We start from the raw sequence: 24,647 nt of genomic DNA, 5'->3' as shown, positions 1-24,647 counted from the left end.
GGGTCAACTTCTCAAAATCTTATCATGTGCTTACCTAGGTTTATCTCTGTGATATTTTCCCTTTTAAATTAGGGTTACCTTTCTGTACACCTATAACAGAATTTATGTCAATACAGCTAAGACTAGGTATTATTGGTACTCATGTAACTAATTTTCTGAAGCTACATTGTTATTATATTAATTCCAAAATTGTTATAGCTACAAAATATATTTATACTTATAATGTGACATTTAACATCCATTTTTATGAATTAATACCATTAATTATCAGACCTTGATTTTGTTACTTGCCAGAGCAAACATGAAATTACTTATTGTTTTAACAGTGCAGTGTATGCCTAAGTAGGTTGGTAGCTGGGTACATCTGGTCTTAGTTCAGTTTATCATGCAAGGTGGCTGAATTTGTTTCTAAACTTTGAAAAATTTCAGTGACAAAATTGCCACAGGGTCTTTTGACAAGACCTGTAAACTCTGGAGTGCTGAGACGGGAAAGTGTTACCACACCTTCAGGGGCCACACAGCAGAGATCGTGAGTACATTTGACACCCGGAAGCCTCCTTCATGACGCTTTTCCTTTTAGGATACTATCTCAAGAGTGGAGGTCACTTTTATACTGAGTATCCAAGCTTTGGCCCAGTGTTTTGAGTCTGCATCGTCCATAGCAGAATAGATGGAATTCTCACTACTGAAGATTTAACCACTCACAGACACAGTTACAATAGTGTGCATTGACTAAGTAGCCACACAACGTGTGATCGGGATGTAAGCATGAGGTCAGCCATGCTCTCTGATTTTCATTTGCTTATCGTTAGAGGACTGTCTCAACAAGGGTTGATGAGGTCATCACAGCATGGGGAATGTGCACACTGATCATTTTGTGCATTTCAAGAGGATTGTACATGTCACCTAAGACTTTAAATAAATAGTTCTCAGTACTGGGACGCCCTTGTCCCCCCTCATCTGTATCCTCTCTATGACAATTAGTGAGAACGGTACCCATGGAACACGTGATGATCCTGGAGAACAAACAGGCTGCTTGGATTAGGAGCAAACTTGGTTGTCACCCACCTTCAGATTCAGGGCACATCATTCATTCAACAAGAGCCCACGCCAGGTTTAATGTTCTGTGTTGAGGAGCAGTGCCACTTCCTGTTGTTTTCAAGCCTTTGATGTGCATTAGCTTACGGTTGGCCCTTCAGAGCGCCATCTAGAGGCACAGTTAGGGAACCGGAGGCACTGACAGTAAGTTGGCCAAAGCTGAAGAAAGACATGATCTTTACCTTTAGAGAGCGGTTGTGTCACCACAGTCCCGTAGACTCTGGAAAAAATTTTCTTTTGCATATGGCTCCTATTAGGACAGTTATCTAATGTCATCGTCAATATCTATCAAATAAATAGCGTTAACCATGTATGAAGGTCTAGTGAAGCGGCTCAGTTGGTGAAGTGCTTGCTTAGCAGCATCACGAGTTGATTCTGAGCACTGCGTCATAAGCTAGAGGTGGTAGGGCATCCCTGTAATCCCAGCACCTTGGAGGTGGAGACAGGAGAACCAGATCAAAGTCATTCTTGGCGACATCGGGAGTTCTAGGCTAACTTGGGATCAGAAGAAACAAAAACCAAACCAAACCAAAACCCAGAGCTGTCCGGAAGGCAGTTGTGCAATGCCTGATGGAACTGGATACAGGGATTTGTCATTCAGGATGTTTCAGTTCGGCAGAAGGAAGAGACACATCACCGGATATGTCCAAAGATGTGTGCGTGGTTTAGTGCTTGAAGTGTGTATGGGACCTTAGGTAATAAGAGTGGGGACAATCACGTGATTCTAAAGTTCCCCGTTTTTTTGTGTTGTAGGTGTGTTTATCATTCAACCCTCAAAGCACAGTGGTTGCTACTGGAAGTATGGACACGACAGCCAAATTATGGGACATTCAGAATGGAGAGGAAGTGGTCACTCTAATCGTATGTCCATATAGTTGATAAGCCAATCATTTGTGCTAATTATTAGTTACGTTTTGCTATAAAATGAAGGCTATGTTAGAAGAGGTTTTTGAGCCACTGGCTTTTAAACTGTGGGAGATGTTACAGCTGGCTTGCTGAATACTGGAACAGAACTGGGTGAAGGTGCTGGAGAGACCAGAGAGGTTTTGGTTTTTTTTCTTATGTAAATCACACAGTCTTAGCATCCCTCCTCTATCTGGCAGAAAGAGAATGGGTAGGAGCTCTGCTTGGAAGATGCAGAATTGAAAAGCCATTCCGGAAGAGTCTCTCTGAGATTATGGTTCATTCTCTCCCTTACCTTTCCGCTCAGTTTAGAATTCTGGGTCACACTGAATAAGCAGGGTAAGGAAGGGACTGGAAGCACAAAGGCCAAAGGGCATGGCCCATGGAGAGGATGCCTGTGGGTTTCAGTCTTGCTTGTTACCACCACATCTGACACCCTCCCAGGACCTGTCACCCTCCTCTTCATCCCACCCGGCCCAAGTAGCCACAACTGAAATAAGTTAACTCCCCACTGTACGGAGTGGGAATTATCGAATAGGGGTCCTGCCTTCCTCATCCTTTTAAAAGTATAAGTGAATTTAAAAACCTCAAACCAAACAAATACAAACAGGATACTTTCCCCAAGAAAACTAAAAGTGGACTAAAGCAAGAGGAGAAAAAAGATTATCTAAAAAGTTATTTCAACACCATTTCTTTTATCATTAATGCCAGTATGGAACAGAGTTTCCAGATTGTCCTTCCTTTCAGGAACATGGAGTTTCATTGTGTCTGTGGTTTCAATGTATTTTTTCCTCCTACTGACTCTGCTTCCCCTGCTTGGCGGACTGAGTCCTGCTCTGCACATGCATACCCATCTGCTGATGGAAAGCACCGCTGTGCAAGCCGGGTGCTCAGCTATGCTTCACCTTGGCAGCAAATCAATTTGTAAATGAGCTTTTAAACTATTTTATTATTTACAAATATAATCAAAGGCTGAGGGGATATCGAGGTGGGTGAAGTGCCTCTGAGTAAGCACTGGGCAGTGGGGTGGGATTCCTTGTACTCAGGTACATGTCCGGTATATAACAGGTTACAGATGTGTAACCCCAGTGCTGGATGGTAGAGATAGATGGGTCCTGGGTACTTGTTGGTCAGCCAGCCTAGTCTAACAACAGTCAGTTCTATGTCTAGTGAGAGACTGCTTCAAAAATACTAAGTTGGATAGTGATGAGGCAATATTTATGAAGTTGAAGTTGACCTCTGGCCTCCACAGAGGCCTCCATAGGTATGTGCACCCACATACATGTGCACATATATGAGCACCACACACATGCAGAGATTTACTTGCATACATATTTGCATACACACACATACAGAGAAAGAGAGAGAGACAGAGAGAGAGAGGGAGAGAGAGAGAGAGAGAGAGAGAGAGAGAGAGAGAGAGAGACACAGAGATGGAGACAGAGACAGAGAGAGAAGAGAGAAGAGAAAGGGGAAGGGTTATGGGTAAGGGGGGAGGAGGAGGAGAAGCAGAGGAGAGGGGGAGTGAGGGAAAGAAAGATCCTAGCAGTTCAAAGGTTGAGACAGGAGGATTGTGTGTTCAAGGTTATAGTGCAAAAGCAAAACAAACGAAAACCAATAGAAATAAAAGTATTTAATTGTATTTACTGAAATAATTAGGAAAGTGTAGCTCATACCCTAGAGGAGATTTTCTTTCCAGACTCTCAGATTTTGCTGTAGGCGGAGCTTCTTTCATATGATCTCATACAGTGGGATCCTCACCTGTGAGGAGGAAGAGTGAGATCACTGACAGCCATGGTCACTGCCAGCCACTGACCTGTCCCATAGCACACTATCACAGGAGTCTTCCTTTTTCAAGTCACCACCTTATCCCATATACTGTTGACTCTCGCCCACCACTTATTATCACGCCTATGTGAAAATGGCCTTTTAAAAACTCTTTCCAGGACAATGCAAAAAGACCCCTTGTAGTTTCCCCAAATGTATTGTTTGGTTTACAAAACAATCCAGTCATGCCCTACATCTTATTCTGCAGTAAACCCGATTTAAACTCGTGTGCAAGGCAACGAGCCTTGCTGATTTACTCTGCAAATGTCACCAAGTTTTGGTCTCTCAACTTTCTTGTCACCTTGCAGTGAAAGTTGTGCACATGTGCAGCCCCACCCAGCCCAGCCCAGCCCAGCCCAGCCCAGCCCAGCCCAGCCCAGCCCAGCCCAGCCCAGCCCAGCCCCCAGCCCAGCCCAGCCCAGCCCAGCCCTCAGCCCAGCCCAGCCCAGCCCAGCCCTCAGCCCAGCCCAGCCCAGCCCAGCCCCCAGCCCGCAGCCCGCAGCCCCAGCCCCAGCCCAACCCAGCCCCCAGCCCAGCCCAGCCCAGCCCAGCGCCCAGCCTCCAGCCCCCAGCCCCAGGCTCAGCCCTAGCCCCCAGCCCCGCCCCGCCCTGCCCCACCCCGCCCCGCCCAGCCCCGCCCAGCCCCGCCCCACCCAGCCCCGCCCCGCCCCGCCCAGCCCCGCCCCCAGCCCCAGGCTCAGCCCTAGCCCCCAGCCCCGCCCTGCCCCGCCCCGCCCCGCCCTGCCCTGCCCTGCCCAGTCGGATTTCCTGTTGCTTTCTGCAGCTTTCTCTTCTCTACCATCTTTTACATGATGCTATACTCTTTTCTACTACATATGTCCTCTTAATTTATGTGCTCTTATCTACACATGTAGATGACTGTATCTGTTCTTTTTTCCAGGGTCACTTGGCAGAAATCATTTCCTTGTCATTTGACACCTCAGGAGACAGAATCATCACAGGGTCCTTTGACCACACAGTTGTAGTATGGAACGCTAGCACTGGAAGGTAATTTTCTAGGTGTTTTGGACCTGTGTCAGGGGTTAAGAAGAGTCTGTGCTATGTATTAGCGTAGCCTTGCCTAAGCTGGGAGTATAACGCACAGTTGACTATTATTTCTTCAATGTGTTTTAGTAAGTTGACTGCATGTATGTATGAACACCGCAATGTATCTGGCACCATCATGGTTGAAAGCCAGCATGTAGGTCCAAGGAGCCAAACTTGGGTTCTTGGCAAGAGCAGCAAGTGCTCTTAACCACAAGCCATCTTTCCAGTTCCCATGGTTGATTCTTTAGTGTATTTCTGATCCACAAAATAAGTGATTTCCCACAACTCTGGGGAAATAATACAAGGCAGCAACATAGAGGAGAATTTTATAAAGAGCCTGGTTACATAGCTATTATTAGTCTCAGGTATGTAATAATCAAATTTCAATGACATCTTATTATGGTAAGGCTAAATATCATGAATTAAAACTCATAGCTAATTTCCCAAACTTAATTTAGCCCAAGAACTTCAATTTCCTTTCTAATGGTTGTTGGTCTCACTTGCTAACAAGTTAGCTAAATTAGCATTATTTTTTGTTCAAAAACTTGACTCTTGGGCTGGAGAGATGGCTCAGTGGTTAAGAGCACTGACTGCTCTTCCAGAGGTCCTGAGTTCAAATCCCAGCAACCACATGGTGGCTCACAACCATCTGTAATGAGATCTGATGCCCTCTTCTGGTGTGTCTGAAGACAGCTACAGCGTACTCATATATAATAAATAAATCTAAAAAAAACAAAAACAAAAAACAAAAAACAAAAAAAAACTTGACTCTTGGACTCTACCTTTTGATAAATTTATTACCAGTGCTATCATTCAAGAGATATTTATTGAACAAGGCATGAGAGAAGGATGGGGCTTTCAACCATTTGATGCACAGCTCCCTAATGCCTCTGGGTCTGTGGGACCCACACATGTGTTTTTGTTCATTCATGAATTAGTTAGCTAACTGATTCCTTTTGGAGTCAGAGTCTCAGATAGCTCAGGCTAGCCTCCAACTCTCTCTGTAGCTGTGGGTAATCTTGAACATCTGATCCTCCTTCCTCCACCTTCTGAATGCTGGGGATCTAGTCTTGTGCTGCTACACCTGGTTCCAGATTCCGGAGATTAATCCTGGAGTGTTCTTCATGGAAGAAGGACTCTGTTATAGAAGTCAGGACTCTGTCATTGGTGCTGCTTTCCTAGCTGTAATTATTGATTTTTTTACAACCATTTCAAGAGTTCTAGAATGCCTTTAAGAGTCATTAACGATTCTTTTATAAAATGTTACTTTAAGTTATAGTTTCAAAATTTTTTTAACAGTACATATTTATACGTGTAGTGTGACACTCACAGCATGTATGAACTATTTAATGATGAAAACAGAGTAGTCCACATCTCCATCCCATTAAACACTGTTTTTCAAAGTTATACTAATATGTGATAATTGTACAACTTTATGAGGTACACTGTGATGTGTGTACCCGTATGAACACATGATACGGTATGTTATGGATCAAACCAGAAACTGTCTGTGACAGAATTAAGTCAGACACACTTATATCACCTTTTAAAGCAAAGATTTATTTTGTGCATATGGGTGTTTTTTGCATTCATGTATACTTGTGCAGCCCATGCCTGTCTGGGCCCAGGAAGTCCAAAGAGGACACGGGATCCCCTGGAAGTAGTTGCAGGTTGTTATTAGTTGACATGGTTGCTGGGAAGCCAGCATGGATCTTTTGGGGCTAGTGAAGGTTCTTAAGTGTTGAACCATCTCTCCAGTCTCAGTCACAATAGCTTTGATTGCTTAAAACTTTTTCCATAAAATAATGCAAATCAGTGTTCTCTTTTTGAGTAACAACAGAGCTGTTTTTTATTTTACTACCAAAAAATGTAATTTTGTAAATACTAAAATTTAGTTCACACAACTGAGCTTGATCATATATGCACATGCTGTAGTAAAAGCACCTGCAGTAGTTTTTATTGTTAACCTGACCTAGAGCAGTGTGGTTCTCAACCTTCCCAGTGCTATGACCCTTTAATATAGTTCCTTGTTTTGTGTTGACTCCAACCATAAAATTATTTTCATTGCTACTTCATAAGTAATTTTCTACTGTTATGAATTGTAACATAAATGTTTTTGGAGATTGAGGGTTGCCAAAAGTTGTTTTGAGAACCCCTGATCTAGAGTCACCTAGGAAGAGAGACTCTGAGTGAGGAATTACTCAGGTAAGGTTGGCCTGTGGGCACTTCTGTGGGAGATTGTGTTGATTGTTAATTAAGGTAGGAAGATCCACCCTGGGTATGAGCATCATCTTTTCCTGGGGTGGGCCTACTGGGTGTAAGAGTGAAGAAAGCATCTGAGCAGAAGCAGACTCAAGTGGGCGGCATGGGGTGTGGGTTGTGCTTGCTTCTTTCAGAGATGTGGCCAGCTCTTCGAGTCCTTGCCTTGTTTTCCCTGAGACAACAGGCTGTCACCTGGAATGACTTATATAAGCCCTTCTTCTCCTATAGTGCTTTCTTCAGAGTGGTTTGTCACAGCAGAAATGTAACCAGGACAACATCTTTTACCAGTGGTGACTATTTCTGTCTTGCAGGAAGGTGCACACTTTAATTGGCCACTGTGCCGAGATCAGCAGTGCCCTGTTCAATTGGGATTGCTCTCTGATACTAACAGGCTCCATGGACAAGACCTGCATGGTGAGCTCAGAGTCAGCCTCACTTTGTAAGGTGTCTCTATCCTCTATTCTGTGTCGGGTACTCATCATAACAACTAATAGACTTCAAAGAGGGCATATGGTTAAACGTTGACTTATAAATAATAATTGCTAACTTTTGAGTTTCCAGTTTCCATAGCTTGAAGGAACCATGAGGTGATAAAATGATTTTGATTGCTTCTAAATCAGAAACGATCTTGTTTGAAAAGCCACACTAATTTTACCCAGTTTCCCACTGTTTATTTAGAATGCACGTTTCATATGGGCATGGCCCTCAAGGAGCCTCAAATAAGTTTCTTCGTGTCATTGAGCCTCTTCACTTCAAAAATAATTACTGAAAGGCTGAAACCACTTGTCACTCAATTTTATACAAAAAAAAAAAAAACCCTTAAATCTCATGGTGCACTTTTCATTTTTTGTTGTCATAGTTTGAAATCAAGCCCCTCATCATCTTTGTTACAGAAAAGATTCCTTCGTGCTGGTCCCTGAAGCAATACCACTTGGGATTTTTTTTCCTTAATATTGTAGAAAAGTTTAAATGTCTGCTTTGGTTTCCCTGTGACCAGATGATTGGCTGTGGTCTTAGGTCATAGATCAAAGTGTAATTAACTGATCAGAGAGAATTATATGTGTCCTTTTCAGCACAGTTCTTTGGAAAGACTCATATTGAGGGGCGCACTGTGTGTCTTCCCCACTCTGGGGAGGAATTCAGTTGGTTAGTTGATGGTTTCTATTTCTCCCAATTTCAGTTGTGGGATGCTACAAGTGGGAAATGTGTAGCGACCTTAACAGGCCATGAGGACGAGATCCTGGACAGCTGCTTTGATTACACTGGGAAACTGATTGCAACAGCTTCTGCCGATGGTAAGTCATCATTTGACACATTAAAGCTATGGAGAAGTTTATGTTTTCTTGGAAATGTCCCGACTCTATACCATACTCTATTTCCCCAACAGCCTGTTGTGGTTGAAACATGTGCCTTCACTCCATGTATGTAACCACAGTGTGTCCATGACACATTGTTTCCTATGTGTGTTATTGGGAGATTGAATCTAGACTCCAGTGAGAGCTTAGCAGCACTTTCCCACAGAGTTATATCCCCATGAGCTCTATTTTGAGATAGGATTTCTGTAATGCGTCCTGATTGGACTTGAACTTACTCTGTAGCCCCAGTGGCCTGATCTTGTGATCTTCCTGCCCCGGCCTCTGCACAGTGGGCATTGCTGACTATGTCACAAGTCCTGGATCTATTTTGTATCCTTGAGAGTCACATGTAATGTTTTGCATTGTCTGTGTTACCTCCTTGATAGAGCCACACATGTCTGTACAGATCTTGATGTCTTCCACACACATGGTGCCATGCTCACAATCATCTCTTTGATGATTGCATACAATATTTCATTCTGTTGGGATTATCTACTTGACCACTATTGATGTTACCATAATAAACTGTATTAACTCCTTATAAATAATATACTGTTCCACCATGCCTGTCAAATTCTTGTGAAAAACATTTTCTATAGGATGCTTTCATTACCTTGTTCATAGGCAAATATAACATCATATGAGGACCATACATGTTTTTGAAACCCAAGTCCTCACTTTGATTTTGTAGCATGGACCTGATCATCATATAATGCCACTTGTCAACTACATATGGTGCTATAATATTGAGGGATCCTGTCCTTGATGATATATAACATCCTTAAAGCCTCCTTCTTGTCCATTTTCTAACACTATGCTCTTGGTTGTCACTTTGATGACCAGTTATGGCCTTACACTGAACAGTCACACAAGTGCCTACATGTGGGATCACTCTGTTTTGTCTTCTTGAATACCACCCAGGATCCTCATACTGTATGAATGACATCTAAGAATGTTATATGTGAATTCATGCCCCCTGAATTCTATCCACAAATGACAGTACATTGTCATCTCACTGATGATCAAGCACGAGGATTCACATTGTTAGACACACTTTCTGGAAGATCATGTCTATGCCACAGTATGTCAGAATCATATGCTAAAAACTCCTCTGACACTACAGTAAAATTTTCAAATTCCTGAAATTTATGTTGGGGTACTTGCCACATTTATCTGCCTTATGATGCTTGCAATACACACACACACACACACACACACACACACACACGAGCTCTACTGGCAATTTCTTTATATGATGCTACAGTATATATCTGCATGATCTCTACTGATAATAACTTAGTTTATATGATGCATATATACATACACACACATATATATATGTATAATAAATATATAAAACTACTTGATGTTTACTGACAATATCTTATTCTATATGATCCTGTAGAGTGTGTGTATGTGTGTCTGTATAATCTCTATGTACTAGCAAAATCATACTCTATATATTGCTACATGTATAGGGAATACTACATAGATATATTATCTATATTGACAATATTTTACTCTGTGCTTGGTATAGATAGGTCAATGTCACATTATCCATTAAATAATGGTAATATACTATACATATATCATCTCTTTTGCACCTGGGTTTATTATCACACTGAATGTATCAGCTATGCACAATGCTTGAAGAATCTCCTTGAAGATAATATACAATGCTATATTAATATGTCATACCCTTGCCAATTATATGACATTGTATATCTTCATAATCACTTATAATTATGTGTGATTCTATTCTGTAAGTAACATGTATGACAACTATGTGTCAGAAACACTGTAGTTAAACACTCTAAAATACTACATGTGGCTCTGTAGTCTGAATATCTTTCCTCTTTAATAGCTATGTGTAATTTTGCTATGTATGATTAAAACTTCCTGGGGTCACAGAATGTTTACTCCATATACATGACAAAAAATGACAAAAACACAATGTGCTTCATATTTAAGTTTTATGTCATGGTATGGTCTTAGTATAACCTGTTCTGACAAATATGTAATGCCTTTCCATTCATGCCTCTGAAAGCTCTGTAGGCCTGCAAACTGTACTTTCACCCTTTTTGATAATGATGGTATTATATGATTTGTGATATACATATATTCTCTATGTAGAACCATGAACTTAAACATCATATGTGATATCTCTATGTACTTGCTTTTTCTTTTGGATAACCATAAAGAATGATATTTAAGTTCAGCATAGTGGCACACTGCTTTAATCCCAGCAAAGAAACCCTTATCTAGGAAAGCCCCTCCTGAGTTCTTAATACAGTAACTATTAAGTAATAAAAACATCTTTAACCCCACAAGTCTTGTGGAACTTGTTATGTGCAGCAAGATATAATATATAATAATATATTTTGTGATTTACAATACATTTTATAGCTTTTGCTTTTGCATTTCATTGCAGTAGCTTCTGTATGTGGAATAAGTACCAGTGTGAGCTCACTGTTTCTCATACCCATATCAATACAACATTTTATTTCTCCAATTGGACTGGAATGGGCAATGGGGTGGGGGCCACATGTATAAGCCTCTTCTAAACTCTCTATTTGTGATCTATGTTTATTTTTTGGCTAGGACCTCACAGTCCTATATACTATGGTATAAAGAAAATATTGGTATCTGGAAAGAAAAGTTAACCAAATGCTGTCCTTTGAAATAATTATAGTTCTTGTTAGTCCATCTGCTTCTCTGTCCTCCTTTGTTGATGGTCATATTCCTTCCTTAGTTTATAATAATCAGTGTTGAGTCTCATAGGACATGTCTTTACTAAGCACTTACCATACTCTGTAAGTTTAGAAATTTGTTTGAATAAAATCAATATCATAAAAGCAAACATTGAAATATCACTTTTCATAACATAGTTCTGTAACTTTGAACAAAGGTTATTATGAGCAGGGCCTAGAGAAAGGGCTCAGAGGCAGGCAGATCACTGTGAGTTACAAGCCTGCCTGGTTTACATAGTGAATTCCAGGATAGCCAGGACTTTATAATGAGACCCTATCTCAAAAAGCCAACCAACTGACCAACCAACCAACCAACCAAAACCAAGTTGGTATTTAATGGGTCAATGCCATCTTTCTGATGCTTGGTATACTAAGATGAATCATTTCTTATGCTTCTGCACTGTGTTTTTGATGTTTCTTTTATAGCCAGGCCTCATACTATACTGTGTTATATCCTTGATCATCACACAAAAATCTTCACTGTATGTGCCTAATATCCAGAAAGACTACAGATGGTGCCATATACTGTGTCTATTACCTTTATGATGGCCTTTGTGTTGCTGGAGTGTGTCTCCATATCTCAAATTACTATGTCTAGTGATTCTTTGTGTCTGTCTTATCTTCCTATATCCCAGGAATTATGTTATGTCAGATCAAATGCCTTGAAAATTGTGAGGAGCGGGTGCGTTCGAACACCACTTCTTGGTGGTTTGTGCGCCACCTGCCTTTCCTTAACAGAGCCACGACCGCAGAACTACTGCACAGACTCCCTGCCATGCAGAAACGGGCTGTTTGAGGTGCACCAATGAGGCATGTCCACGTGGCAGATGCTGATTGGGACAGGCAGGGGTATAAAAGGATGGCTGTTAAGGGGCTGAGGCAGAAGGGCTTCCAGAGAGAGAGGAGAGAAGGGCTTCCAGAGAGAGAGAGAAGAAAGGGGTTTTGAGAGAGAGAGGATGGTTAAGGATCCTGAATAAACTGTGTTGAGAAGAACTCCGAGTTGCGTAGTTCCTGTCTGCTGGTTGGATAGAGAAGCGACAAGTGGTGGCCCGTATGGGGAGTTCAGAACTCAGTGACTAGGGCAGCTAGCTGGTAACTTCCCAGGTAAGTGGACAAAAGAAAGCTCTCGATTCAGAGACTATAAAGTTCCCAGGCAAGTGGGACAAGTTAAGTTCTCGGATAGGAGACAATATAAGTTCCCGGTTTGGGGATGAGTTGAAAGTGAAAGTATAAGTTCCCAGTTTTGGGAGAGTTAAAAGCAAAAGGTTTAGTTCTTACAGGCTGTGGATAAGGTTTCGGTTTTGGGACCTTAAGACGGCCGAGGAATGAGGGGTACTAGTCACGGGAGTAAAAGGCACTGGATACCAACCACAGAAGTTTTTCCAGGAGTATGAAACCATCTTTGTTTCTTCCCCCCCACCCCCTATTAGTATCTATCGAAGGAACGAGGTCAGCAAAAGTTTGGGTGTTTTTAAATTGGCTTAAGAAAGGGTAGTGAATTGATGTACCCCTCTTAATTTTCAGTAAACTTTGGTACTAGCCTAGCCCTTGAATAAGAAGAACACACAGTATTTAAGGGATTTCTTTTTTAGTTGCATTAAAAATAAAAGGCCCTTGTGCTTCTAACAAATATTGCATCAAGCAAGAGAGTGAAAGTTCAGGTCATGTGTTCATTATTAATACATTGTTAAGTCAGACTGTTGTAGTTTGGAAGTCTCACTAGTTTTAGACTGCAGAATGATAGATAGTTTACAGAGCAAATGCTTGATGATGCCTACAATTTTATTATATCCAGTCTAAAGACAAAACAATTAGTCATAGCCCCAGAAAAGGTACAAAAAGGTAGTGTTATTGAGTACTTGGGAACTAGGATATCAGCCAAATGGATAGTTCCCCAAAAGATTCATATTTGTACAGATGTCCTGCGGACATTGAATGATTTTCAAAGATTGTTGGGAGATATACAGTGGCTTAGACCCTATCTCTCATTGTCTAATAAACAATTATAGCCATTATTTTACCAGGTGATTCAGACCTCAACTCCCTAAGACATTTAACTAATGAAGCTAGAGCGGCATTAACATTAATGGAAAAGGGCATACAAGATGCAGCCTTGAGGCGTAGAGATGAATCCCAGGATATTACATTATGCATATTGCCAACTGAATGTCAGCCTACAGGAGTATTATGGCAAGGGGCCCCTTTACTTTGGGTGCATCCGAAAATTTCTCCTGTTAAGTCACTCACTCATTATCCAACTGCAGTAGCCCAATTAGCCATGCTGGGAATTCGTCAGAGTGTTCAACACTTTGGCATCCAATCTACAAGACTAATTGTACCATATATAGCCGCTCAACTTGAAGTATTGGCGGCCACTGTGGATGATTGGGCAATTTTGAGATATACTTTTAATGGGACAATGGATAATCATTTTCCAAAGGACCCTATATTACAATTGATTAATACTCATCCTGTGGTCTTTCCATGGATCACCCATAGAAAACCTTTGTTAAATTGCCCTACTATTTTTACAGATGGTTCTAAGACAGGATGTGGAGCGCTTTTGGTTGCAGGATCATTGCCTGTAACCATCCAATTTCCTCCAGCGTCCCCTCAAGTTATAGAATTACAGATTGTGATAAAGGTTTTTGAACAATTTTCTCATTCCTTTAATTTGATATCTGATAGTCAATATGTAGTAAATGCTATTAAACAATTGGAAATTGTAGGTAAAATAAACCTAAAGTCCACCATAGGAGAGTTACTTACCCAATTGCAATTTCTTATTTGGAATAGGGAACAACCCTTTTTTGTTCAACATATTCGTGCCCATACTGGTTTACCTGGTCCATTGACTGAAGGAAATGATATTGTTGATAAAGCTTCAAAGACCTGTTTTGATGTTGCAAATTTTACGCTCTATGATTCCCTGGAGTTAGCAAGACACTTTCATAGCCAGTTTCATGTAAATTCTAAAACCCTATCATTCACTTTGGCATTCCTTGTGCTGATGCTAGAGATATAGTGAAAGCTTGTCAAGCTTGTGCCCCATTGTTACCCAAGATGGGAATCAGGGTTAATCCCCGAGGCCTACTCCCCCTACATTTATGGCAAATGGATGTCACCCATTTCCCTGAGTTTGGAAGATTATCTATAGATACTTATTCTGGAATTATGTTTGCCTCCCTGCATTCTGGGGAGATGGCTTGCCATGTCGTTGCTCATTGTTTTGAACCCTGGGGAACCTGGGGCATGCCTAAATGTTTAAAGACAGATAATGGACCGGTGTACACCTCTACTTCCTTTGTGTCCTTTTGTAAGATCATGGGAGTTCACCTTAACCATGGTTTGCCTTATAATCCTCAGGAGCAGGGCATTGCTGAGTGGGCACACCACACCCTAAAGGAATGTCTTCTTAAACAAAGAGGGGGAATAGCCTCCGGCCATAAGCCTAGAGAGAGAGTGTGTGGCTATAGCCCTCTTTACCCTAAATTTTTTGATTCTGGATAAGCAGGGACGGTCTGCAGCTGATCGCCATACTGATCCCGATGCTACCCATAAAGGCATGGTAATGTGGAAGGACATATTGACAGGAAAATGGAGTGGCCCTGACCCAGTGTTGGTGTGGACGAGAGGGTCTGTTTGTGTGTTTCCTCAGGATCAACATCAGCCAGTTTGGGTTTCAGAAAGACTTACCAGGGTTATACAGCAAGAAGACAGGAATGGAGATGCTAAGGAAAACCCTTCAGCTGATGTGGATGCTACCAGCGATAAGGAGCAATGCTAGTTTTTATAAACCATGCTAGTAATCTTTCCAAAAGCCTTTCTCAGTTTCTTTCAGGAAATTGATTGAGGGAATTATGACAATCCATTGTTCACATTAACTCGACCAGAGTGGACACCTCCCTGGCCTCCGGATTGACCAGCTGGACTCATCAAGCAATGTCCCACATCAAGGACTGGGTGGGAATTGGGGAAGTTGCTATGTACCTCGTCCCCATCAGTTGCCTTGCCTTTTGGTGCATATGTCAGGTGAAAGCCTGACAGAAAACATCTCAGGACAAGCGTTTGCAGCAGTGGAGATGGACAGTCTCCTCAAGTGTGGCTTGGCATGCTAGAGAGGTAGTCAATGACGGGTAAGACTTCTTGGGCACGTTACCAACCTAAGACAGGGACAAAACCAAAGCTGTTTGACTCTCCATGATGGGTAAGGAGCGTTGCTTGAAAGGGGCAACCTAAGACAGGCACTCTCTCTGCCAAAATTAATAAATAAGGGGGAATTGTGAGGAGCGGGTGCACTCGAGCACAACTTCTTGGCAGTTTGTGCGCCACCTGCCTTTCCTTAACAGAGCCACGACCACAGAACTACTGCACAGACTCCCTGCCACGCAGAAACGGGCTGTTTGAGGTGCACCAATGAGGCATGCCCATGTGGCAGGTGCTGATTGGGACAGCCGTTAAGGGGCTGAGGCAGAAGGGCTCCCAGAGAGAGAGAGAAAGAGGAGAGAAGGGCTTCCAGAGAGAGAGAGAGAGAGAGAGAGAGAGAGAGAGAGAGAGAGAGAAGAGAGGGGTTTTGAGAGAGAGAGGATGGTTAAGGATCCTGAATAAACTGCATTGAGAAGAATTCCAAGTTGCATCGTTCCTGTCTGCTGGTTGGATAGAGAAGTGACAGAAAATGACTTGAGATACTATCTTATCATCTTGAAAAACACATTTGGTGAAATGTCATATCTCACATTGGTTTGATGTCCACTCTTGTATCAAAGAGTATTATATATTTATTTTTATGACATTGTATCATATGTATCATATCTATGCCATCTTCTGATTAATGAGCAACATATTTAAGCATGTATGTGTCATGTGTGGTGCCTTGCTATATATGTATAATATATACTATTATATATATATGCTATATATAATATATGACCATGTATAATATATAGTATAGTTTCTGGCCTTCTTAGATAAATGTAATATGATACTATGTGTGTTTTATCTATTTATCCAGCAGGTACCATGCTTTCTCTTTTCTGTATCATAGCTTTAATATTATATAAATTTCATCTCCCCAGGGATTCCATATTATGTTGTACTGTTTGTTCTTATCTCCTAAAGTCCCTTTCTGCTATCACACCATATTTGGACAGTCTCACTGACTATGCCAGTTTCTGTAGTTTGGGCTATGGAAGTAGTGGGGTAAAACATCCCACAGCTTTCTACTGAGTTTATTCTGAGGCTCTGTATGCCAATACCATGTATGTCTCTACTATCTCATAAAGATGATGTCTGAGCACCACATCCAACTTTGATTCTGCAGTAAGCCATGACATTTCTTTCAAGCATATGTGATGCCATGGATATGAGTGACATTTTCTTTCCTGCATTCTGTCATACAATACAATGTATAACCACATATGTGGATATGTTATTTCAATGGTGGCTTCTGGTACCATATATTACACAACAAAATGACTGTTTTTTCTTTCTCAGGGATCATGTGCAACACTATACTAACTGTACCATGTCCTTGAAGACCTCAGTGAGGCTATACTTTCTACATGTAATATGTTTGACATCTTGCCTGCTACATCACTATGCTCCATTAGTTAGATGCAGCTCAGTACCATATTCTTTCTATCACTTTAAATTCTGCATAACATAAGCTGCTGAGATGGCTCAGGGGCAAGAGTGCTTGCTGCTTTCTTGGACCTAAATTTGGTTCCCAGAAATCATGTTGGGTGGCCCACAAATGACCACACCTTCAATTTCATTGAATACAACATTCTGTTCCAGTTTTTACCGGCACCTGCACTTACTTATGATACCTACCTACACAGAGACACGTACAAATACACATAATTTAAAATAAAATAAATACTTAAACAATCTGCTTAAGCTATCATAGGGAATGCATAGTGTAACCTTGAGAATGATGTGTGATTCTAAACACCAGTGGGCTTTAGGCTGGGTCTAGTCCTTGATGACACTGCATGAAGTTGTGTGATACTTCACCTCATTACTATATTAGATCTTATTTCAGCTATAGCTGCCTCTGTCCACCATGCATGATGATAAGCTCTCTCCTGTGTCGTGTTTTTTGGAATCATGTGAAATGCTACATAATTTTTCCTCTTTCCTGATAAGCACACATAATGTACACTGGCGCCTACATCACGCCCTTGAAAACTCTCTGTGATTTTAGGTTGTGGTTTATCTTACTGTGGATAATTCAACATAGTTCCCATGAAGCTATGTTACGGGAAGCAAGACAGGACATAATCCTTCTTACTATTTATTCTATTTTACTATTATAAAATGTTAGATTGCTAGAATATTGGAAGGCACACAGCAGCTGGGGACAGGACTGGCGGATCAGTAGGCTGTGTGTGTGTGTGTGTGTGTGTGTGAAGAGTTTACTAAAGCTCAATTCTAGTTTTTATTTCCTTATTATCCGCTGTTTATTCCAGTATCAACTCTGTTCTTTCATTGTTCTACAAAACATTATTTCAGAATAATCTCTTCTTCTTTTGGAGTATTCTATAAACCTCTTCTGATTCCTATGAAGCATTGAGATAATATTTATTTGTTTATCTCATGTATGTATCTCCAAATAGTTTGCTGTACAATGAAATGTAATTAACACAGGCTGGTATACTTGCTGACCCCCTTCAGAGCTGAGAGGGCTAAAGACACATAAACTAGCTACAATAGCCTGTGTCAGGATACAGAGTTAGGAAGTTTTGGAGGCGGGATGTAGACTTAGCAGTCTGACTTCTGAGTTCATGCTCATCCTGTCTTGTACATAGTTTTGATGTCATGGGGAGACTGGGCACCACATACTTAATTTCAAGTCCTAGCCTTCCTTTTTAAGTTGCCCCACATTTCTGGGGCAACTTGTGTTACTGGATTGTGAAGCATCCTAGGCATATGCTTTATGTTTGTAATCATACCAATTCTAAGAGAACACTTAAAATCATTTTATCTACTTCATTTTCTTTTCTTATTTTATATAACATTCCTTCCTATACTTGGGAGCCCAAGATCTCTTCCTATAATGTGAGAGACAGAGAGCAAACCACGTCCAGCCTCTTCTGCATTTAGAAGTTGAGTGTGGTTCTTGACATGGGAGGAACAAGCAGTCCGGAGCTCATTTGTCAGAGGATAGACTTAGGTAACGTGAAGTTCTGCATTTCAGATCGACTAATGTATATTCCCATCTCTCTCCAAAAGGAACAGCAAGAGTTTATAATGCGACCACAAGAAAGTGCATAACCAAACTGGAAGGCCACGAAGGAGAAATCTCAAAGGTGCGTTGCCATCTCATTTGAAGCAGTGCGATTACTATAAAATTTTCTTTTATGGTAGTAGAGGTTACAAATTAACCCTCTGAGCTAACATATCACAATGTACCTTCAAAATATTCAACATATTAATATGGTTCAGGCGGTGAAGTAATAGTTCTGGCAGTAAATGGATTGAGATAGAGAGAACACAAATAAAGCCAAGTGAAGTAGACAGAATGATAGGCTGCAGAGCCCTTGTTGGGTCAAAAATGGTATTCAATGTGAATGGCTGAGAAGGCACATCATTGGATTTTTTTTAATGTCATGTCTGTACTTTATCATCATTTTAAGATGAATTTCCACTTAGAGTGTTGTGCCAGGGAGCATTTGCGAACCCCAAAAGACCACCAGGGAGCTGATTTTGATGCAATCACTTTAGGGTCCCTTTATTTACAAACTTGAGCCTGGGCCAAACTATTGTCACATTGACACAGCAGGACAGGAGGGTGTAGCCCCAAGTCTAATTTTAGGCAGGTATTTATAGAGGCAAAAAGGGGGTATCTAGCCTGGTACTCATCTATTTGCCGGGGCAATATGGTCTTTAACATAATTGGATGGTTCTGGAAGCCAAACCATGAACTTAACTTCTGTTTTTCTCCTGATTGGTGGTTGTTAGGAAGTGAAGTGTCAGGGGGAAGGCTTGTAATGTGGAGGTGCAGATTTGTTGGGGAGTAACCTGGAACTAGGGACCAGCCTGTTAGTTAACTCGAGTTCAATCTTAGGTCAGTTTCTCTAAGATGGAGTCTGAACCCAAAAGAGCTGGTCTTTCAAAAGTACCATTAAATATCTACCATTACAGACATTTCTGGCTGCTCACTCTCTTTCCTCCATCTATTACCAATAGTGGGCTTCCTGTTGGACAGAAGAACTGTGAATGAATCCAGCTAGGCTTCACCTACACACAGTTGACTTATTAGGAATCCAAGAATTTCAGTTAATTTTCCATTCACAATACAAACAGGCTCATTTATTTCAATAGAGAGTGGAGCTACACCTAGTGGTAGTGACATAACACCTAGAATCTTTACATCTGAGATGTGTTAGCTGGGCCTGGTGACATATGCTTGTAATTCTAGCTCTTTGGAAGCAGAGACAGAAGGATCAGGTGTTCAAGGCCATCCTGGGCAAAAAATGGTATCCTGTCTCAAGCAATCAAAAACCAATACAAACCCCTTACATCCACGTCCCCCACCCCCAGTATTGGATCTGAGATACTAAAATGTCTTTAATTATATCATCCTGCTCCAAAACTCAACCATCTAAGCCTTTATTTTTACACATGTCCTACCTGATTCAGCAAAAATTAAATGATTGCCTAAACACTTAAAAAGCATAAAACAGCATTCTTTTCAAAGATCAGCAAATATTTAATTAGCTGAAAATACCCAACTCAGCAACTTAAGGAGATTATAAAGTGCTTTTCTGTAGCTCTAGTAAACACTCAAGTTTGTATTATGCAAAAAAGCATGTGATGCCTCAAGGGATCTGTGGATTAGATATAATGGAGGGAGTGATGTTGGAAATACTTGACAAAGTATAAAATAACCCATTTTGAAACTCCAGGGCTGTATCTTAGGGTGTTCCTGAACAGTTTTTAGAATCTTCACAGAGCAGAGCTACTCAGTGAGAGACTGAGCTCTCTCTATATCCCCAGAACATGGCAGACTATGCTGGCACTGGGGGCTCCTGCTTCCCAGATCAGCTTAAATTCTTGATTTTATAGGTGAGATTTTATCTTCTCCTTCTTTATGAAATAATAACTTGATTACTTCTGAACTCCGAAGGTTATAGCCAGATTCCAGCATTTCCCATGTATCTTCCCATCCCTTCAACTTTTGTCCCTATTGCTGGTGGCCATTGCCCTGTGGTTTGTAAGGGCTGGTATCCATGGCAATGGGTGCTACTGATCACTTCATGGGCTGAGATAAGGTGGTGGCAGGAGGGTATGAAAAAGTAGGGCACAGAAGGGGAGTCTGGGCCATGTTCCTGATTGTCTGGCATAGGAGTTATCATCATGATTGACATTTCCCCCAATGAATGCATGTTTGTTTTTGTGACTATGTGACTATAAGGAAAATTTGAATCAATTGCTCATTAAATTACTGTCTGGCAATATTTATAAGGAGTACAAAGCTAAAATATTTAGTATTTCATTTATTAATTCACGGAACACTTAAAACATCAGGTTATATTCAGTATTGCAATAGTAGATTTATTATGACATTTTCTTATATGTGTATAATGTATTGTGATCGTATCCCCTTTCCTGTCCTGCTTCCTCTCTTGTGAATTCTCTTCCTATTCCAATTAGTCCTATTCTGGTTTTGTGTATGGTCCAGTGAGTCTCAACAGGATGGCTTAGAGGAGTGTGTATCATTAATCACCTTTTGAGAGCTTTTACTGTGCGGGGCATTTTTGTAGAAACAGCTTTGTCCTCCTCATTCCTTCATTTCCAGTGGATGTGGCTCCAAACATTGTCTTGTAATAAATATAGAGGGGCTATAACTGGGACTTACTGGAGGAATACAAGGGCCAGCGGCAGATTCTCCTGTTACTTGGATATTGAAGAAGAACGCCTGGCCTGTGGGAAGTATCCAAATGTATTATCTGAAAGTGAAACATTTTGAGTGTTAAAGGATGAAAATCCTATTGCAGCCCTGCCCTGGGCATCTGCTCTTTCTGTGGCAGAGATGGAAGACAGAGTGACAGAACATTGTGGTGCAGAGGTGATATTGGACCTTACAGATCTAGCCTGTTTTGTCTTCATCTACAACCTGGTTCTACCCCTGTTGTGGGTGAGGAGGGAACCATTGAGTCTTTGGGGAAGGAAGAAACTGTTGAGGAACACTCAAAGTATACAGGTTCTTTGATCTTTTTTGATCTTTTATGGTTAGAATTGTGTGTGTGTGTGTGTGAAAGAGAGACAGAAACAGAGGCAGAGAGAGACAGAGAGATAGAAAGAGATTATTCTAGCCAAGAGAGGAAGCAGGACAGGAAAGGGGATATGATCACAATACATTATATACATATAAGAAAATGTCATAATAAATCTACTATTGCAATACTGAATATAACCTGATGTTTTAAGTGTTCCATGAATTAATAAATGAAATACTAAATATTTTAGCTTTGAAGATGTGTGCTCAGCCCTTCTTCTTCGGATGGAACTCTATTGTTAACCCAGACTCAACTCTTTCCTGTCATCTCTTTTGCTACTTTGCAGATCTCTTTCAATCCCCAAGGAAACCGGCTCCTGACAGGCAGCTCTGATAAGACAGCCAGAATCTGGGATGTTCAAACTGGCCAGTGTCTCCAGGTCCTTGAGGGGCACACTGATGAAATATTTTCATGTGCTTTCAACTATAAAGGGAATATAGTCATTACAGGTATGGGAGAAATACACACCAAACACCTACCTGGTTTTCCCTTAAAGTTGGCTACTAGATTTTTAGAAGGATGAGAAAAGGAGTTCATGGTTGACCTTGGCTCACTTTTCCATGGTGCTTGGTTTATCTTGGAATTTAATTTTACTAGCCTTATTGAATTAATTTTTTTGTTTGGCATTATTAAAAAATACGTTTTGAGACAGGGTCTTGGTGTGTATCCCTGGGTGGCCTTACCTTGCTATGCAATGCAGATTGGTCTCAGACTTGTAGCAATCTTTCTGCCATAGCCTCCAAATGGTAGGATTGGAGGTATTAGCCACCATGCCAGGTCCCATTTAGTTGCACCAGGATTCAAAAGAATGTGTTCTGCCACCGATGGTAAGACTTTTTGACTTTTAATCCTGTTGCTCTAGGTAAGGTAGCCTTTTAGAAATCTGCCTAGCTAGTTACTCTACTTTCCCCGCCATCCTTAGATCTTCTAATGGTTACTGCCCACCTAATAGTAGTGGATGCCAATAACCCAAACAAGTCAGGACCATCAGTTTTCACAGATGGTTTTATAACCCTGAAGAGATATATTGTTAAATCTATATTTTTGGATCTTTTCTGCTGACGTGCCAAATATGTAGGGGAAAGAAAATGGATTGAATGTTTTCCCAGCTCCCAGCAATTGTGTGACTTCCTGGTCATCATTTGGAAAGCCTCACATTTCACACTTGGCTGAGTAATGGTGACCCAGGAGAAAGTCCACCTGTTAGAAAAGTAAGATAAGGGGAAAATGAGCATGTAATTTGTTTCTTTAGGCAGCAAGGACAATTCCTGCAGGATATGGCGTTGACCCAAGGGCTCTGCTATGGAGCAGGGCTGTTGGCAACAGTGACCAAGAACTTGGACCTCCAGAGAACAAGTGAGCCTATTTCTTCTGCTTCCTCTTTTCATGCAGTTTACCCATGGAACAGCCTGCCCTTCCCCTCACAGACATGACCATGAAAGCCAATGAGCCTTCATGATTTCCTGACATTATCTAAAGGTTACGGCAGGAGCAGGCATAATATGTGGTAAATGTCACTAATTGTTTCCGTTGTGTTTTGTGTTTCAATAGCGCCAGGATACTGACAAATGAAGTCAGAGTGCCTTAACAGCACTTCTTCTAGATTCTAGAATCTTCTAGATTGTACCTGAAGGCTGATGTTACAGTTTCTCTTCAATAAAGTTTTTAGACAAAATTTCTTATGACTATGTGTTTCATCATGTTTGAAGGGTAAGATAATAAAGAATAAAATGGTTCTCACCAGCAAATCTATTCTGCATTGAAAGTGGAACAGAGTACACATAGGTAGCTTTATCTCTAAGGATGTGTGAAACATAGCAGATAATCAGATTGGTTTATTGAAAAAAAATCCTGAAGTATAAGAGAAAACAATGAAATAGTTGCTAAAATATTAAAAATATCTTGGGGTACTGGCGAAATGACTCAGCAGTTAAGAGTAGTTGAAAGACCCAGGTTTATTTCCCAGCACCCATATCAGGCAGCTCACAATGGACTGCGACTCTAGTTGCAGGGACCTGAGTCCTTCTTCTGTCTTCTGTGGTTACTTGCATGTATATGGCATACTTAAACATAGGCAGATGCATACATACATTCATCATACATACATACATACATACATACATACATACATACATACACACACACACACACACACACACACACACACACACCTTTAAAGATCCATTGTTTATTTCTCAAATTGACAATGTTTAAACCTACTAAAAAATAACCACAAACACAGCATCACCATAGTATACCCTAAATTTATATCTATTCACCGTTTAGTTATAAGTTTTTACCCTTTGGACAATATCTCCCCATTTCAGCCACTCTTTAGCTCCCTGGGTACCACATGTCCACTCTGTTTCTATTGGCTTTGGCTTCTGCTAGGTTCGGTATATGTGTGAGATCATATACTGTCTGTATTTCACTGCCCCATCATTTCATTAGCACACTGTCTTCCATAGCTTCTATTTTCACGGATGCCAGAATTTCCTTCTTTCTTAAGAATAAAAAAGGCTATTCTCCATGTCTGTGTAAGTGCACTTTCTTTACACTTATTTATTTCAATTTATTTGTTTGTTTATTATGTGCATGCCATAGTTCACATGTGTAAGTCATAGGACAACTTGATAGAGTCAATTTTCTTCTTCTACCCGGTGGGCCCTAGGGTTGCTGATTGAAGTCAGGTTTCCATGCTTGGCAGCCAGTGCCTTTGCCTTTACCCACTGGGTCATCTCACCAGCCCTGCCTCCCTTTCTGCTTATGGTTTCCTTTGCTGTGCTTTCAACAGCACAGTCTCATTCCTTCTTGCTTTTGCTTCCTGTGCTTCTGGGATCATTCCCAAAAATTCATCATCAAGATCAGTGCCACAGTACATTTCCCTGATGACTCTTTTTGAGTTTTATGGTTCCAGGTCCTCATGTTAAAATTTCCAATGGATTTTTAGCTGACTTTTGTGGATAATGTACAATATTTGGTTTAGTTAGCTTTCCACCACTATGATCTAATATATAAGATAATAAAAATTAACTTATGAAATGGTTTGATTTTGTCTATGCTTTCCATAAGTTACAGTACAGGACTGCTTGGTCCAGTCACTCCTGGTCTTGTAATAAAGG

The 24,647-nt window shown here is 40.9% G+C and overlaps 1 protein-coding gene across 2 annotated transcripts in view; it reads left to right on the top strand.

Annotated features, from left to right (window-relative positions):
* Window positions 1-23,200, top strand: part of Daw1 (dynein assembly factor with WD repeats 1) — a 45,367-nt gene extending 22,167 nt beyond the window's left edge. The window contains exons 6-13 of one of the 2 annotated variants that reach the window (XM_034521674.2): window positions 430-529; window positions 1,852-1,959; window positions 4,730-4,836; window positions 7,449-7,551; window positions 8,318-8,432; window positions 18,476-18,552; window positions 21,812-21,974; window positions 22,778-23,200. In XM_034521674.2, coding sequence (XP_034377565.1) covers window positions 430-529; window positions 1,852-1,959; window positions 4,730-4,836; window positions 7,449-7,551; window positions 8,318-8,432; window positions 18,476-18,552; window positions 21,812-21,974; window positions 22,778-22,812 — 808 coding nt within the window. In that variant the 3' untranslated portion in view covers window positions 22,813-23,200. The remainder of the gene's footprint in view (window positions 1-429; window positions 530-1,851; window positions 1,960-4,729; window positions 4,837-7,448; window positions 7,552-8,317; window positions 8,433-18,475; window positions 18,553-21,811; window positions 21,975-22,777) is intronic. The other variant, XM_076914912.1, reaches the window with a different exon arrangement.
* Window positions 23,201-24,647: the final 1,447 nt, after the last annotated feature.

This window comes from Arvicanthis niloticus, chromosome 17 (genome assembly GCF_011762505.2).
Source record: "Arvicanthis niloticus isolate mArvNil1 chromosome 17, mArvNil1.pat.X, whole genome shotgun sequence".
Taxonomy (NCBI): Eukaryota; Metazoa; Chordata; class Mammalia; order Rodentia; family Muridae; genus Arvicanthis; species Arvicanthis niloticus.
Note: the sequence above shows the minus strand (reverse complement) of the source record. Positions and strands in the feature narration are given on the sequence as shown.